Source organism: Cervus elaphus, chromosome 13 (assembly GCF_910594005.1).
Source record: "Cervus elaphus chromosome 13, mCerEla1.1, whole genome shotgun sequence".
Taxonomy (NCBI): domain Eukaryota; kingdom Metazoa; phylum Chordata; class Mammalia; order Artiodactyla; family Cervidae; genus Cervus; species Cervus elaphus.
The window spans coordinates 25,040,028-25,055,084 of NC_057827.1; the positions used below are offsets into that span (position 1 = coordinate 25,040,028).

The following is a 15,057-nucleotide window of genomic DNA, read 5'->3' on the forward strand; positions in this document are numbered from 1 at the left end:
AGGAGACACAGGTTCAATCCCTGATCCAGGAGGATTCCACGTGCTGCGGAGCAGCTAAGCCACAACTACTGAAGCCTGTGTGCCTAGAGCCTATGTTCCAAGACAAGAGAAGCCCCCGAAATGAGAAGCCCGAGTACCACAGTGAATAGAAGCCCCAGTTCACCACAACTAGACAAAGCCTGAGCAAAGTGAAGACTCAGTGCAGCCAAAAATAAATAGATAATCTTTTTTTAAAATAAAAGAAATAATAAAGAGATTTAAAAATACAGTGTTAAAACTTCATATCATTTAGACTGGAAAAGTTAGGCAGCTGGATAATGCTAGGAGTTGGCAGAGGGCAGGGGTCCATGTCTGGTGGGCATGTGGACAGGGTGCCCTGTGACCCACAGCAAGTCATACCCTTAGAAGAATCTGCAAGAGATTCTCACATGGCCCATATGGTAAAGAGGGAAGAAGACAGTCACTGCAGACTTCTTCATGGGGGTGGGAGGTTGTAGGCAGTTTGGGGAGTAGATGGATAAAATGTGGCAGATCCACACTTTGGAATACCCCACAGCAGCTAGCAGCAGTAGATGAGATGTGTCCAGGGTTTCCTGGTGGCTCAGTGGTAAAGAATCTGCCTGCCAATGCAGGAGACACGGGTTCAATCCCTGATCTGGGAGGATCCCACATGTAGTGGAGCGACTAAGCGCACTACGCCTACAGAGACGGGGAGCCACAGCTGCCGAGCCCGCGTGCCCCGGAGGCTGTGCTCCGCAACAAGAGAGGCCGCTGCAGCGAGAAGCCCGTGCACCACGACTAGAGAGTAGCCCCTGCTTGCCGCAGCTAGAGAAAAGCCCAAGCAGTGACAAAGACCCACCTAGCAGAGCCCCCCAAAAATTTTTTTAAAAAAAGATGTGTCCAGAGCAGTATGGATGGGTCTGTGGAATAAAAAAGCAAACAAACAAAAAAAAAACCAGAATGAGGTATATGACAAAATGCTATTTATGTAAATCAAAAATACAAAACAGTCCAATTAGAAAATGGGCCACAGACGTTTCACTAAGGAGGAGATAGGGATGGCAAATAAGCACCTGAAAAGATGTTCATCATCATTAGCCATTAGGCAAATGCAAATTAAAACCGCAATGAGGCCTTGCTATGCAATTATTAGGAGGGCCATAATAGAAAACCGTGATAACAACAACTGCTGGCAAGGAGGTGGAGAAACTGGATCTCTTATAAAATGTATAGCCACCCTGGTAAATTGTGTGGCAGTTTCTTATAAAACTACAGCTGCATTTACCATAAGACCCAGCAATCCAGGACTTCCCTGGTGGTACAGTGGATAAGAATCTGTCTGCTGATGCAGGGTACGTGGGTTTGATCCCCGGTCCAGGAAGATTCCACACGCCGTGCAGCAACTAAGCCAGTGTGCCAAAACTACGGAGTCCACACGCCTAGAACATGTGCTCCGCAGTGAAGAGACGCCCACACTCGCCACAACTAGAGAAAGCCCGAGCAAAGCAAGGAAGACCTAGTGCAGTCATAAATACAGAAATAAAATGCCTTTAAAACAAACAAACCCAGCAATCCCAAATTTGGCCTATATTCCAAAGAAATGAAAACTTACATCCATGTAAAAACCTGGACATTAATCAGCTTTATCTGTAATAGCCAAACTGGAAACAACCCAAATCTCCTTCAGTGGGTGAACAGTTAAACTCTGGTACATCCATACCATGGAATACAAAACAGTAATAAAAAGGAAAGAACTGCCCATGTTACAACAACATGGATGTATCTCAAGGGCAATATGATGAGTGAGAAGCCAGTCTCAAAAGCATCTATTTGAACCTACTGTATAGCACAGGGAACTCTACTCAATAATCTGTTATGATCTATATGGGAAAAGAATCTGCAAAGAGTGGATAGGGACTTCTCTGGTGGTCCAGTGGTTAAGAATCCACCTTCCAATGCAGGGGACGGGGTTTGATCCCTGGTCGGAGAACTAAGACCCCACATGCCTGGGGCAACTCAGTGCATGTGCCACAACTACTGAGCACCACAAATAGAGAGTCCATTTCCACGAAACGAAATATCCTGCAAGAAGCAGTGAAGACCCCAAGTGCTGCAACCAAGACCTGATGCAAATAAGTAAGTAAATAAGTAAATAAAATATTTTATAAAAAAGAGTGGATATAAGTGTGTACATATAACAGATTCACTTTGTTCTATAGCAGAAACTAACACAACATTGTAAATCAACTATTCTCCAATAAAAATTTTAAAAAGAAAGCTTCCACTTACATAACATTCTCAAAATGACAGGAATATAGGGATGGAGAAGACATTAGTGGTTGCCAAGTGCAGGGACCTGAGTGGAGGAGCGTGACTATAAAAGGATACCACCAGGAGATCCCCATGGAGATGGGACCTTCTGTATCTTGACTGTGGTGACGGTTACACTAATTTATTTATGGGGTCAAAATAGCATAGAACTCTACACACACACACACACACACACACACACACACAAGTGCAAGAGAAAACTGAATAATTGGGTCTCTATTTAACAGTATGATCCCAATGTCAATCTCTTGGTTTTGCTATCGTACTACAGTTTTACAATTCTAGGGCTTCCCAGGTGGTTCAGTGGTAAAGAATCCTCCTGACAATGCAGGAGAAGCAAAAGGCACGGGTTCCATCCCTGGGTCCCCTGGGTCAGGAAGATCCCTTGGAATAGGAAACGGCAACCGGCTCCAGTATTCTTGCCTGGGAAATCGCAACGATAGAGGAGCCCCGAGGGCTACAGTCCATGCGGTCATAAAAAGAGTCTGACACAACTGAGCGATTGAGCGCACACACACAGTTGTAGAATGTTATCGATGAGGGAAGCTGGATAAAGTGCCCACGGGACACTATGTACTATTCTTTGGTAACTTTCTGTGAGCCTATAATTATTTCAGTTAAAAAAAATTTTTTTTAAAGTACTCGTATACAATTCTATATATCTTGCAAGAATGCCCACAAACAAAAGCATATATTACACACCTTAAAATGGTAGCCTGTGGGGGGAGGGGTGGGAGGAGGCGTGGAAAGATAAAAGGAAATGAACAGCCACATTAATCAAGGGACCCCATGCAGACCACCGTGATAAGGCTGTGAACTGAGAAGGCGATTAACTCAAGCCTCTCTGCACCTGAGGTCCCACATCCAGGAAAGGGGGTGGGTGGAGGGGGATCAATAATGTTAAAGATAAGGCCTTTTTTAAGTGCATCAAAGATGTTTCCCTTTTTTCCATAAAAAGCTGGAGGAAGGTTGGAGGAGGAAGAGAGGCAGGAAAAGGGAGTGGGCAGAAGGGGCAGAAAAGGGAGGAGGGAGAAGGAAGAAAAGATGGTGGAGAGCCAAAGGAGGTGAGAGTAATGTGGAGGTGGATAGCATTCTTTCCTGGAGGCGCTGGGCTGGGCTGGACAGGGAAAGGTCAGGGTTGCCTCAAGCCCTCTGGAGCTCTGAGGCCCCACGGGGGAGGGGGCCTAGATTCCAGGAGCTGCTCTGGAGAGCCTGGGCTCAGCAGGACACGACGTGCTCCTCGGTGCCTGAACTTGGCAGAGCTGATGTTTTGCCTCTCTTCCTGTTCCCTCCCACCCTCAGCGGTGTTTGGAAGGCAGAGCTAGTAAAGCCATTGGACTAATTGTTTTAATTAATTAATTAATTAATTTTGGGTTGCACTGTGTCTTTGTGGCTCCATGCAGGCCTTCTCTAGTTGGGTGAACGGGGGCTCCTCTTGGTTGCGGTGCACAGGCCTTTCATAGTGGTGGCTTCTCTGGTTGCACAGCACAAGCTCTAGGGTGGGTGGGCTCAGTAGTTGCAGCCTGTGGGGCTCTAGAGCACTGGCTCAGTACTTGTGGTCCTGAGCTTAGCTGATCCTTGGCAAGTGGAATCTTCCTGGACCAAGGATCGAACTCATGTGCCCTGTATTGGCAGCTGGGTTCATATTCACTGTACCACCAAGGAAGTCTGATTGGACTATTTTTAAAGCCATTTGCACAAATGAAGTGCACCATCTTAGCTATAAACACAGCTACTACTAATTGGAGACTATGAGCAGGAAAGAAGAACATAAGGAAAAGAAAGAAATGATTGAGAGGACTTCCCTGGTAGTCCAGTGGATAAGAATCTGCCTTCCAATGTGAGGGACTTAGGTTCAATCCCCGGTTGGGGAACTAAGATCCCACATGCCTTGGAGCAATTAAGCCCCCATGCCCGAGTGCTGCAACTAAGACCCAACACAGCCAAAAAGTAAATAAATATTTTTAAAAAGAAAATGATGTGGAACTCTTACTTATGATAATGAACAAATAGGAACAAGTTCAATGTCCAGTAGTAGAGATTTGCTTAAACATGTGTGCCACATCCCTATGATAGAATGCACTAAAAATGAAGGTATGAGAGAATTTCTAATGTTACAGGAAAACATCTGTGATATATTTCTGTCCTAGGGGCAATTGGTTCAGATGGTAAAGAGCCCGCCTGCAATGCAGAAGACCAGGTTCCATCCCTGGGTAGGAATGATCTCCTGGTGAAGAAATGACAACCCACTCCAGTATTCTTGCCTGGAGAATCCCATGGAGAGGAGCCTGGCGGGGCTACAGTCCATGGGGTCACAAAGAGTCAGACACAACTGAGCAACTAATACACATACACACACAAATGTTTGTTGATGGATAACAGAATAACCATGTGTGGAAGAGCATTCTGTGGGGAGTCTGGCAGTCCCTTACCCCTCTCTATTTTTTTTTTTTGCCAGAACAACAGAACATGTGGGACCTTGCAGCCAGGGAGGGAACCCACGCCCCCAGCATTGGAAGTGCAGAAGCCTTACCAACTGGACCCCCAGGGAAGTCCCCAGGCCCTCTGTCCAGAGGAGAGGCCACAGAGGGCACCTAGGCCTAGCCTGGCCTTGGAAGAAAGCTGGCTCTCAGCCTCTGGTTTCACCAGCTCCTTGACTGGCCCGCTCTGGCCAGCTCAGCTCACACACCCAGAACTGGCTGTTTCTGGAACCACCCTGAGACAGCAAAGCCAGGAGGCAAGGGCTGGAGAGGGACGAGCCAAGGTCACTTGATAAATGCTAGATACTATTTATAACTATCTCTCACGCCTCCCGCAGATCTCCTCCTTTTCGTTTCACTCCCACAGCCCGGCCCATGGCAGGTTAGGGGACGCGGTGAGCAGCATTTCTGGGTGGAGAAGTGAGTGGTTTCATGCAGGTGGCTCTGTAAAGCTCGCTCTCCCTTGCCTCTGACTGTAAACAATGCTACCATTATAAAGAGCTGACCATGTGCCAGCCGTGTGCCTACATAATTGCACTTCTCACTGCAACCCTGTGAGGTCCCTGCTGCTCTGAGGCCTACCTTCCAGATGAAGAGCTCAAGGCTCAGAGAGGTTAAGGAATTCTCCCTAGGTAACACAGCCAGTTCGGTGGTAGTTGTTGCTTAAGTGGCTAAGTCTGTGTCCGACTCTTTCTGAGCCCATGGGCTGCAGCCCTCCAGGCTCCTCTGTCAGTGGGATTCTCCAGGCAAGAATACTGGAGTGGGTTGCCATGCCCCACTTCAGGGGATATTCCCCAGCCAGAGATGGAACCTTCATCTCCTGCATTGGCAGGTGGGTTTTTTTTTTTTTTTTTTTTTAATCACTGCGCCACCAGGGAATCCGGGGTGGTGGTAGATGTCAGTGATTTGGCTTTACCAAGCCTGTGCAGATAAGGCAACCCAAGTCTGTTTCAATAACAGATCTAGGATAACAACCCCCATCCTCTGAATTCCAGCTAGTGAGATTGCTGCCTGCGGGGCATAAGTGAGGCCAGGCCAGGCTCTGAAGACGGGGGTGGTGCAGGGGGGCTATAGGCCCCATGGCCTAAGGGCAGCCAAGCAGTCGCGGGGACGTGTCCCGACTGGGACTAGCAGCGAGACTTTTGTCGCCGTCAGTGCCTGGGGGCGGAGGCGGGAGACCGCTGGACAGCGAGCAAGCCCCGGGGGGCGCCTCCGGACAATTCCATCAACATGGGCAGGGGCGGGGCTTGGCGGCTGCCCTGCATTTCCGGGGACGCGGCGCCAGACCGAGGGTATTTGCGGGGACATCCCGGGTGCCCGGGAAGTGCTTTGGGCGGGGCCTGGAAGCAGGGACGAGTCTGGGAACAGCGAGAAAAAGGGCCGCCCCGCCGCGCAGAGGGGACCCTGTGGTGGGCGGTGGTGGCGCGCGGGCCGCGACTCTCAGGTAGGCGAAGGGCACAGGGCGGGCGGGAACGGCGGCCCCGGGAGGAGGAGATCGGAAGTGGGGAGGCCACCCCGCGGCAGCCGCCGCCCCGGCCCCCCACTTCCCGCCGGGCCCCTCTCCCAAACGGCGCCACCTGCACGCTCTGATGGGCACCCGCGCCGCCACTGGGGGAGCCTGTTGTCATGGGAACGCGGGAGGCTGGGCCCATGTTCCCATGGCCACCCAGGGCCTCTGGGCCAAAACTGCAACTCAGAGGCAGTGATCCTCCTGGAGGCAGATAATTAGGAATTTGGGGAAGGCCCGGGCCCCTCCTCATATGGCCCTGGCTATGACCCTTGAATCGGGTTCTTTGTCATAGCTTCTACTCTCTGAGTGACAACGTGGATGTAGGGGTTAGGAGAGAAGGGAAGTTGGGGTCTTGGAAACCGAGGGTGCCCTAGTGGACTCTCTGGAACCATCTTGGTCTGGCAAAAAGCGTCAGGGGCCTGGGTCACCTGAGTAAGGTCATCGATCTCTACTCACATTTCCTCACCAGTAATATGTTGTTTGGCTTATGAATTGCAAGTTTCTTATAAGGGTCGAATGCCGTAAGGACTGGGAAGTGCACAATTAAGATATTTTTTTGCCCAGAGATGGTTTAGCCTTTGGTTTAGAAATCTACCCAGTCCCACCCCCTTATTTTCATAGGCGAAATAGAATCCAGGGAAGTTAAATTACTTCCCAAGACGATAATGATTTGGGAAGGTCAGGATTTGAACCCAGTTTCCTGACTTTCAGGCTGTGCGATTCTTTGCACTGGTGCTTATTATTACTAAAGTTCAGGGAAATCTGAGAAGAAGGAGGTGGCAGAGGATGAGACGGTTAGATAGCATCACTGACTCAATGAACATGAATTTGAGCAAACTCCGGGAGATAGTGTAGGACAGGGGAGCCTGGTGTGCTGCAGTCCATGGGACCTCAAAGAGTCAGACACAGCTTAGCAACTGAACAACAGCAACAGGGAAATCTGGGATGTGTCTCTTCGCAACTGGGGCTCAGACTTTTGGGGTCAGGCGGTCTAAAGATGAGGACATTGGCAGTGGGTGAACTGAAGATGGGGAATGGAGGCTGACATCTTGGGGAAAACAGAGTTTCTCTCCCTGGGCCTATACCTTGGAACTCTTGCTTTAATGTATCATCTGATGGGATTGCCCTAAAAAAACCCCAGGAAACAAGCATTCAGCAGCTTTCCAAAATACTGTCTCTTGTGAAGCCAAGAAATCTGTTGAGACTGTGTGAGCAAGAAATCCTTTGGCTGCCCTAAAGCAGGGAAGTGGGACTTCCCACATCAGAGAGGTGCCTTTCCTTTGAAAAGGTTAAGAGGAAGGTGGAAAAAAAGATCCAGGAAGGAACACTTGGATGAATCATTTGGAAATGATTTGAGACAGTCAGCTAGAACAGAAAATTCACTTATTCACTTTAGTAAACATTTACTGAGAATGAAAGTCGCTCAGTCGTGTCCAGCTCTGCAACCCCATGAACTGTCGCCCACCAGACTCCTCTGTCCATGGGATTCTCCAGGCAAGAATACTGGAGTGGGTAGTCATTACAGTAGTGGGTAGACATTACCTTTTCCGGGGGATCTTCCCTACCCAAGGATCAAACATTGCATTGCAGGCTGATTCTTTGCTATCTGAGCCACCTGGGCGCCTGCTATTTCCAAACTCTTCCCTGGGGATGGAGATTTAAAAACCTGAGTTATGAAGGCCTAGTCCCTGCACTCAAGGAGCTTGTAGTAGAAGAGAGGGATGAGATGTGTAAATGAGTATTTCACTACAGAATCATGAGTGCCTTAATGGAAATCTGAGCAGAGTGCAGAGGCAGCTCAGGAGCCACTCCAGAAATGGCAGTTGAAGATGGCACAATTTTAGCCTTCGAAGCCTGGCAGCATGTCTGGAGCTCTGCCAGGCTGGCCCTTTGTTGGAGACAAAGGAATAAGTGAGTTAAAGTGTCTAAAGAAATGTGGACAAGAATGGGTATTCTCTGGGAAGAAGAGTTTAAGGAATCTTGATGAACTGGAAGCTCTGTGAAGGCAGAACCATATCAGTTTCTTCAACTTCAGCGATGCTGAGAAGGCAGCAAGGGCACAAGAAATATTGAGTGAGTGAAAGAAGGGAAAAAAGGGGTAGGGAGAGAGGGAGGAAAATACAGTAGCTTATGTTATCAAGAGGGGGATGGTTATAGCTTGAGACAAAACCCTGGTTGAAATTCTACCGTACGTAGAGCATCTCCACGGGGTTCTGGAGTCTGATCCAATTTCTGGTCCTTGTACTGACTTGTCACATATGTGACCTTAGCTAATCCCCGAACGTCTCTCTGCCCCCATTTCTCAACTATAAAGCGGGAATATCGTAATTCCTGTTTCATCTTGTTGTGAGATGTAAGTAAATGATTGGGTATAAAAAAGCTCAGCTCAAAAAAAAAAAAAAAAAAAAGCTCAGCTCAGTGGCTTGCTTATAGATAGTACTCAATAAGTGTTAGCCTTATAAATGTCAGCTTTGCTTTAGGTGGGCGTGCATGCTTAGTCAAATCCGACTCTTTGCGACCCCATGGACTATAGCCCACCAGGCTCCTCTGTTCATGGGATTTTTCGGGCAAGAATACAGGAGTGAGTTGCCATTTCCTCCTCCAGGGGATCTTCCCAACCCAGGGATTGAACCCAAGTTTCCTGTGTCTCCTGCATTAAAGGCAGATTCTTTCCTGGCTGAGCCATTGGGGAAGCCCTTAGGTGGGCATAATTTGCCTGAAAATTCATGTCAAGGTATATAAATAACTCTATAAAGACTAATTCTGAAAGTTCCTGTGTCTTCAGACAAAAACACCCCAAAGAAATTATCTTCACTTTTTTTGTGTTGGGGAGGGGAGGAGGGCAACAATCTCTTTGAAATCAAATAAAAGCTCTGATTGCTGTCATCATTCTTGGGGTTCACAGCTCACTGAAGCCGACTCTGTTGGTTAAGGGACTCCTTGCTCTGCTCCACTGCTCACAGGCTGTAAGGAAAGAGTGAAGGCAGTGTTCATAGAGGAAAAGTCTGAGAGGAGCAAGGTGGGTCTGCTCCCTTGCAGAGAGGACTGGGTGGATCAGGCCCTGGGTCCAGGCCCCTTAGAGCCCCTCCTTATTTATTTATTTAATATTTTTGTTTATTTGTTTGGCTGTGGCGGGTCCTACTTGCGACATGTGGGATCTTCAGTCTTAGTGTTGGCATATGTAATCTTTAGCTGTGGCATGTGGGATCTAGTTCCCTGACCTGGGATTGAACCTGGGCCCCCTGCATTGGGAGATCAGTAACCACTGAACCACCAGGCAAGTCCTCCTTCCCCAACTCCTTTGCTAGAACTGAGCTGCGCCCACTCAGAGCCTTATGGTGTCCTGCCGCCTGGTGCTCAGCACTGGGGTGCTGCCAGGCATCCCAGGAGTCTCGAGCCTGGGTAGCTGCTGTGTTAGATCCCTGTCTGACCCTGGATCTGGGGTGCTACCTGCACGCCGACTTTTTGTGAGCATTTTGTTCTGGTGCCATGGTCTACGCCGGCAGGTGGGCACACCGCGGCAGTAACACATTCCTCCTTCCATTCTGTCAGAGCAGTCTTTGGAGCCACAGGAAATCAGTGGAACCCACCCTTCCATCCCCCACCCAATGGGCTCACCTGTCTAGGCCCACTCTCCGAAGGCAGTGCTGGGACCAACAGCAAGGCTCTCTTGGAGTAAGAGCCGGAGCCACCAGGTGACCTAAGGTGACGGAACCACGGGGGTCGGAGGGCCCCACCTCTTTGGGACGAGAGAGCCTTGGTTCCCTGGATAGGAAGGTTCCTTCCCGGGAGTGATGAAGGGCCTTGGCTAGATCTTCTCTCCCTCCATGTAGCAATGGTCAGGGGTCTAGGGCTCAGAGTGGGACTTAAAGAGGAAGAACTGGGGGACAAATGGAGAGGTAGATTCCTGGTTTCTCAAGATCTTGGGACTGGAAGGGTCTCATAAGCCAGACTTGAAACCAGACTGTCCTGGAGGCTTATGCTCCTTGTTTCCCATCCTCACCTGGCCTAGGATATCTGCCTCATACGTCTGAGTGGCTGCAGCGGTTTCAGGGGAAAGAGAGTCACTGGACAGTAATTGTGCCCCTTCGGGGTGACAGGTGCTACGCGTCAGCCAGGCCAATCAGCCAGGCTTTCCAGGCCCCCTGGAGGACAGGCCTGGGGGCCCAGGCAGACAGCCCCTTTGGAACTTGCGTCGGGAGCACGGGCATGATGGTGGCAACCTACCGTGTTCTACCGTGTCGAGCCAGGGACAAGCTGAGCCTGGCTGGTTGCGCCACAGCCCTGTGGGGCAGGGGGGTCCCCTCCCAGGGAGCGGCCAGCTCAGGCCCCGACAGGCCCCGGTGGGGGTGGCGCTCGGGCGCAGCAGGCGCACCCAGGGCCTGGGCCGGGAGGGCCGGTTCCTTCTCCCCGTGAGACTTGCAGCCTCAGCACTGGGTTGGTAGGAGGTGGCCGAACCTGAGCAGGGAGCCCAGAAAAGGGTCCTCTAGCTTGGACGTTGTAGGATGGTTGTGGCCTCGTTTAGGTAAATGAGGCGAACCCGTAATACAACGCGCGTGCGTGGCTTTGTTCGCTGGGCTTTCACCATGCGCAGCACTGCCTGTCGCCTCGTGCGCCCTGTCTCCTCAGCTCTCCTGACAGCCCAGGCAGTACTGTTAGCATTCCCATCTCACAGATGGGGAAGCTGAGGTTCTGAGAGATCCCGTTGCTTGCTACAGTCCCCCAAATAACAGATGGTGCTGAAATTCTACTTCTTATGGAAGAACTGATGTGCTTCATCCCTGGATTCAAACCACTTCGCAGATCAAGAAACATAACGGACGGGGACTTCCCTGGTGGTCCAGTGGCTAAGACTCCGTGCTCCCAATGCAGGCGACCTGGGTTCAATCCCTGGTCAAGGAACTAGATCCCACATGCTGCCACTAAGACCTGGGACAGCCAAATAAGTAAATAAACATTTCTGAAAAAGAGACATAAGGGATCAGTGGAGAGGAGCACAGTTTGCAGAACAGAGATGAGGCCGTTTACATTCATTGCTAGACCCTGGTTAAAGTTGCTGGTGAGACTCGAAGGCAGTGTCCGTGCTGGCCCCGTGAGTGCCCTCCGCTGCAGAGGGTACTGCCCCAGGGACACTCCCAACCCCCGAGATCTGGAAGTCATTGGCCGATTTAAAAGCACACGCAGGGTGTGCCAGCTGGTGTCGCTTTCTCATCAAAATGTATTGATGCTGCAGCCCAACCCCTAGGGAGGAGACAGCCGCATTGTGCCCATCTGGGCAGGGAGGGGAGCTGCAGCTGCAAGTTGGCATGAGAGGAGGGCTCAGGACAACGAGGGGATGGTGGCAGGGGGCCAAGGCCCGGGGAGCTGGGCTACCGCCAGTGCGTGTCTGCGAGGCCTTGCTGGGCAGCCTGCCAGCCAGAACCCAGAGATGGGAGGAGCTTGAGTGCTACTCCAGGACGGGGCGGGGGAGACCTTGGGTTCAAGCTCCACTGGGCTTGGCAAGAGGCCCCTCCTCCACGGCCGGGAAACAGCAAAGCCATGACTCCCAGAGTAGGACTGTGTGAGAGCCAGGATCCCCTGGGTGGAAATGAGAGCCGGCAGGCCGGGCTAGGGGCAGGCTGGCAGGAGCCATCCGTGCCCCAGGTCAGGGCTGGCCTATGCCTGGGCGGAGGCTGTACCTATAGATGATTAATGAGTACTGACGGCTCAAGAGGCTGACTGTGGTCTGGATGAACCATTGCACGGCCAGCACTTGCCCTGAGCCCACACTGCCTTATTCCTTTGTAACTGAGCAGGTTACAGCGGCCTTATATTTTTAGCCACACTTTGCTTTATTTTCTCTTGTGTGTGTGCATGCTAGGTCGCTTCAGTTGTGTCCAACTTTTTGCAGCTCCATGGACTGTAGCCTGCCAGGTTCCTCTGTCCATGGGATTCTCCAGGCAAGAACACTGGAGTGGGTTGCCATGCCCTCTTCCAGGGGATCTTTCTGACCCAGGGATCAAATCCATGTCTCTTGTGTCTCCTGCATTGGCAGGTGGGTTCTTTACCACTAGCACCACCTAGAAAGCCTCATTTTCTCTTGTAGCCTTTCTTATTTCTCTTCACCTCCTCCCCCTGATATGTGCATGCTAAGTCGCTTCAGTGTTGTCCAACTCTTTGAGACCCCACGGCCTGCTAAGCTCCTCTGTCCCTGGGATTCTCCAAGCAAGAATACTGGAGTGGGTTGCCATTTCATATTCCAGGGATTTTCCCAACACAGGGATGTAACCTGCACCTCTTATGTTTCCTGCTTTGGCAGGTGGGTTCTTCACCACCTAGAAAACCTGGAAAAGATCCCCTCCCATCCCCACCCCCAACTCCAGCCCATAGCTAGTCTCATTTTCTTCTTTCACCTGATCCTGCAGATGAGGTGTTTTATTATTATTTTTATTATATTTTTACCTTTTGGTCTCCTTGCTTACCCCCACCCCCACCCCATGATAATAGGTATAAGGTAGAAATTTACATACAGGAAAATGCATAGATCTTCAGTGTACAGCTCAAAAAATTTTAATCTGTTTACACTTGGGAAACCAACATCCTAATTAAGATACAAAATACTCTTGTCATCCCTAAAGTTTCCTTGGCTGCCTATGAGACATGTGGCCCCATTTTGTCTGGCCTCTTTGCATGTATTCCTGTGCATATTTTGGGCTTTCCCGGTGGCTCAGCTGGAAAAGAATCTGCCTGCAATGCGGGAGACCTGGGTTTGATCCCTGTGCACATTTTACCTCTCCTTCTTGCTTTTTATCCTTCTGATGTGTGTGGTAGTGTGTACAGGAGAGAGAACCTCAGAGAGAGAGAGAGAAGGAAGGAGAGAGAGGATGGATGGGGAATGACTGTGTGAATGTGGACAGAGAAAGGAAGCCAGACTTGACTGCATCTTCCTGGCTGGGGGCACAGAGGAAGCGTTGGTTTTCGCTTTGTCTCTTTCTATACTCTTTCCAAGTGGCCCCCCTGAGCTCTTTATAAACACCGGCGTTCTGGCTGAGAAAGACTTGCCTACATCCAAGGGTGGCAAAGGGGAACAGGAGACACAGTGTTGGCCTGGGAACCACTCTTCAGCCCACAGGAAGTCAGCTCAAATGAGGTTTTTCTCTGTCAGTTATCCTCCTTTTTTTTTTTTTTTTTTCACCCTGGGGAGAACAAATTAGCATGCCAGCGGAAGACAGGGGAGCCCACAAGGTCCAAGGCCGCCGTGCTGGGACATGAGTTAGAGGGCTTGTCTCCAGGCCAACAGGTGGGGCCCTCATTTTGTCCGCCCCGTGGAGGTCCTACTGGAGTGCCATGTGAGGCAGTGGGGGTTCAGGGGCAAGACCTGTCACTGTCTTCAAGGGGCTTGCACTGGGTTGGCAGAAGACACACGGAGTGTTTGAGTAGGATATAACTAACTACCAAGTGAGACTGCATCAGCCCCTGCCTCCTCTCAGAGATGAGCACTAAAGTTAAGACAACCCATGTGTTGCCAAGACACTCGGGCAAACCAGCCTGGTTGGTGCTTGAGGGGAGACCTGACATGGAGATTCAGGCACTCATCAAATTCTAATCAAACATATGCCACTCATCAGGCCCTGTTCTAGGTAATAGCAGTAAGCAGAAGATAGAAGGAAACACTATAGTTAGTTGTCATCATTCAGTAGCTAAGTGGTGTCAGACTTTGACCCCATGGACTGCAGCATACCAGGCTCCTCTGTCCTCTACTATCTCCCAGAGTTTGCTCAAATTCATGTCCATTAAGTCAGTGATGCCATGTAACCATCTCATCCTCTGCCACCCACTTCTTTTGCCTTCAATCTTTGCCAGTATCAGGGTCTTTTCCAATGAGTCAGTGCTATAGCTATAGCTAGGACCTTGATTTCAGCAAGATTTCTTATAATTGTTTCATATTATTATTATTGTTGTTGTTATTATTTTTTTTGGCCATGCTATGTGGCTTGTTGGATTTTAGTTCCCTGACCAGGAATTGAACCCAGCAAGACTGCAGAGTCCTAACCACTGGATTGCCAGGGAAGGCCCTCATATTATTCTTATGGATAATATGAAGAAATGTGGGCTGAATGGTGCGGTAAGGAAGACACCATAGCTAACATGTGATTCAGCCTACAAAGGATATTGATCAGTTTCAACCTGGATGGAGGTCTCCAGTAGGCTCTGTTTTTGGAAGTGTCTCCCTCAATTTTTCCCTGCAAATTTATAAAACACCCATAACTTTCTATATTAACCACTTGTTAAAACTCTGCCACAGTAGCACTCACACTCTTTCTAATACACAAATGCACACTCACAACCCACTTGTTTAGGCCTAATCATATGAAAGTAAGTTGTAGACATCATGATAGTTCATGTCGACAAACCTCAGCAGGCGTCTCCAAACAACAACGACATTCTCCTAAGAACACAGTACCATTATTGTACCTAAGAAAATGAACAATAATGCCATAATATCATCTAATACACAGTGCATGTTAAATTTTCTCAATTGCTCTGTGGCTTTCTTTTTTTTCCCTTCAGGATTTCAACCAAGGTTCACATATTGCATTTGATTATCATGTCTTTTTCGTTTTCTATCCTAAAACAGTTCTCTTGTCCTTTTTGTCTTTTCATCAGTTTGACCTTTTTGAAGAACCCAAGCTATTTGTCTTGTACAAGCTGAATGTTTCCTATTGCGTCCTCATTATTAGATCTGGGTTACATACT

At 49.5% G+C, this 15,057-nt stretch overlaps 1 protein-coding gene across 2 annotated transcripts in view; it reads left to right on the top strand.

Annotated features, from left to right (window-relative positions):
* The first annotated feature begins 5,566 nt into the window (after positions 1 to 5,566).
* SEMA4B (semaphorin 4B) overlaps positions 5,567 to 15,057 on the top strand; it is a 41,939-nt gene continuing 32,448 nt past the window's right edge. The window contains exon 1 of one of the 2 annotated variants that reach the window (XM_043921597.1): positions 5,567 to 5,643. In XM_043921597.1, coding sequence (XP_043777532.1) covers positions 5,582 to 5,643 — 62 coding nt within the window. In that variant the 5' untranslated portion in view covers positions 5,567 to 5,581. Of the gene's footprint in view, positions 5,644 to 6,076; positions 6,256 to 15,057 lie in introns of those variants that run through there. The other variant, XM_043921598.1, reaches the window with a different exon arrangement.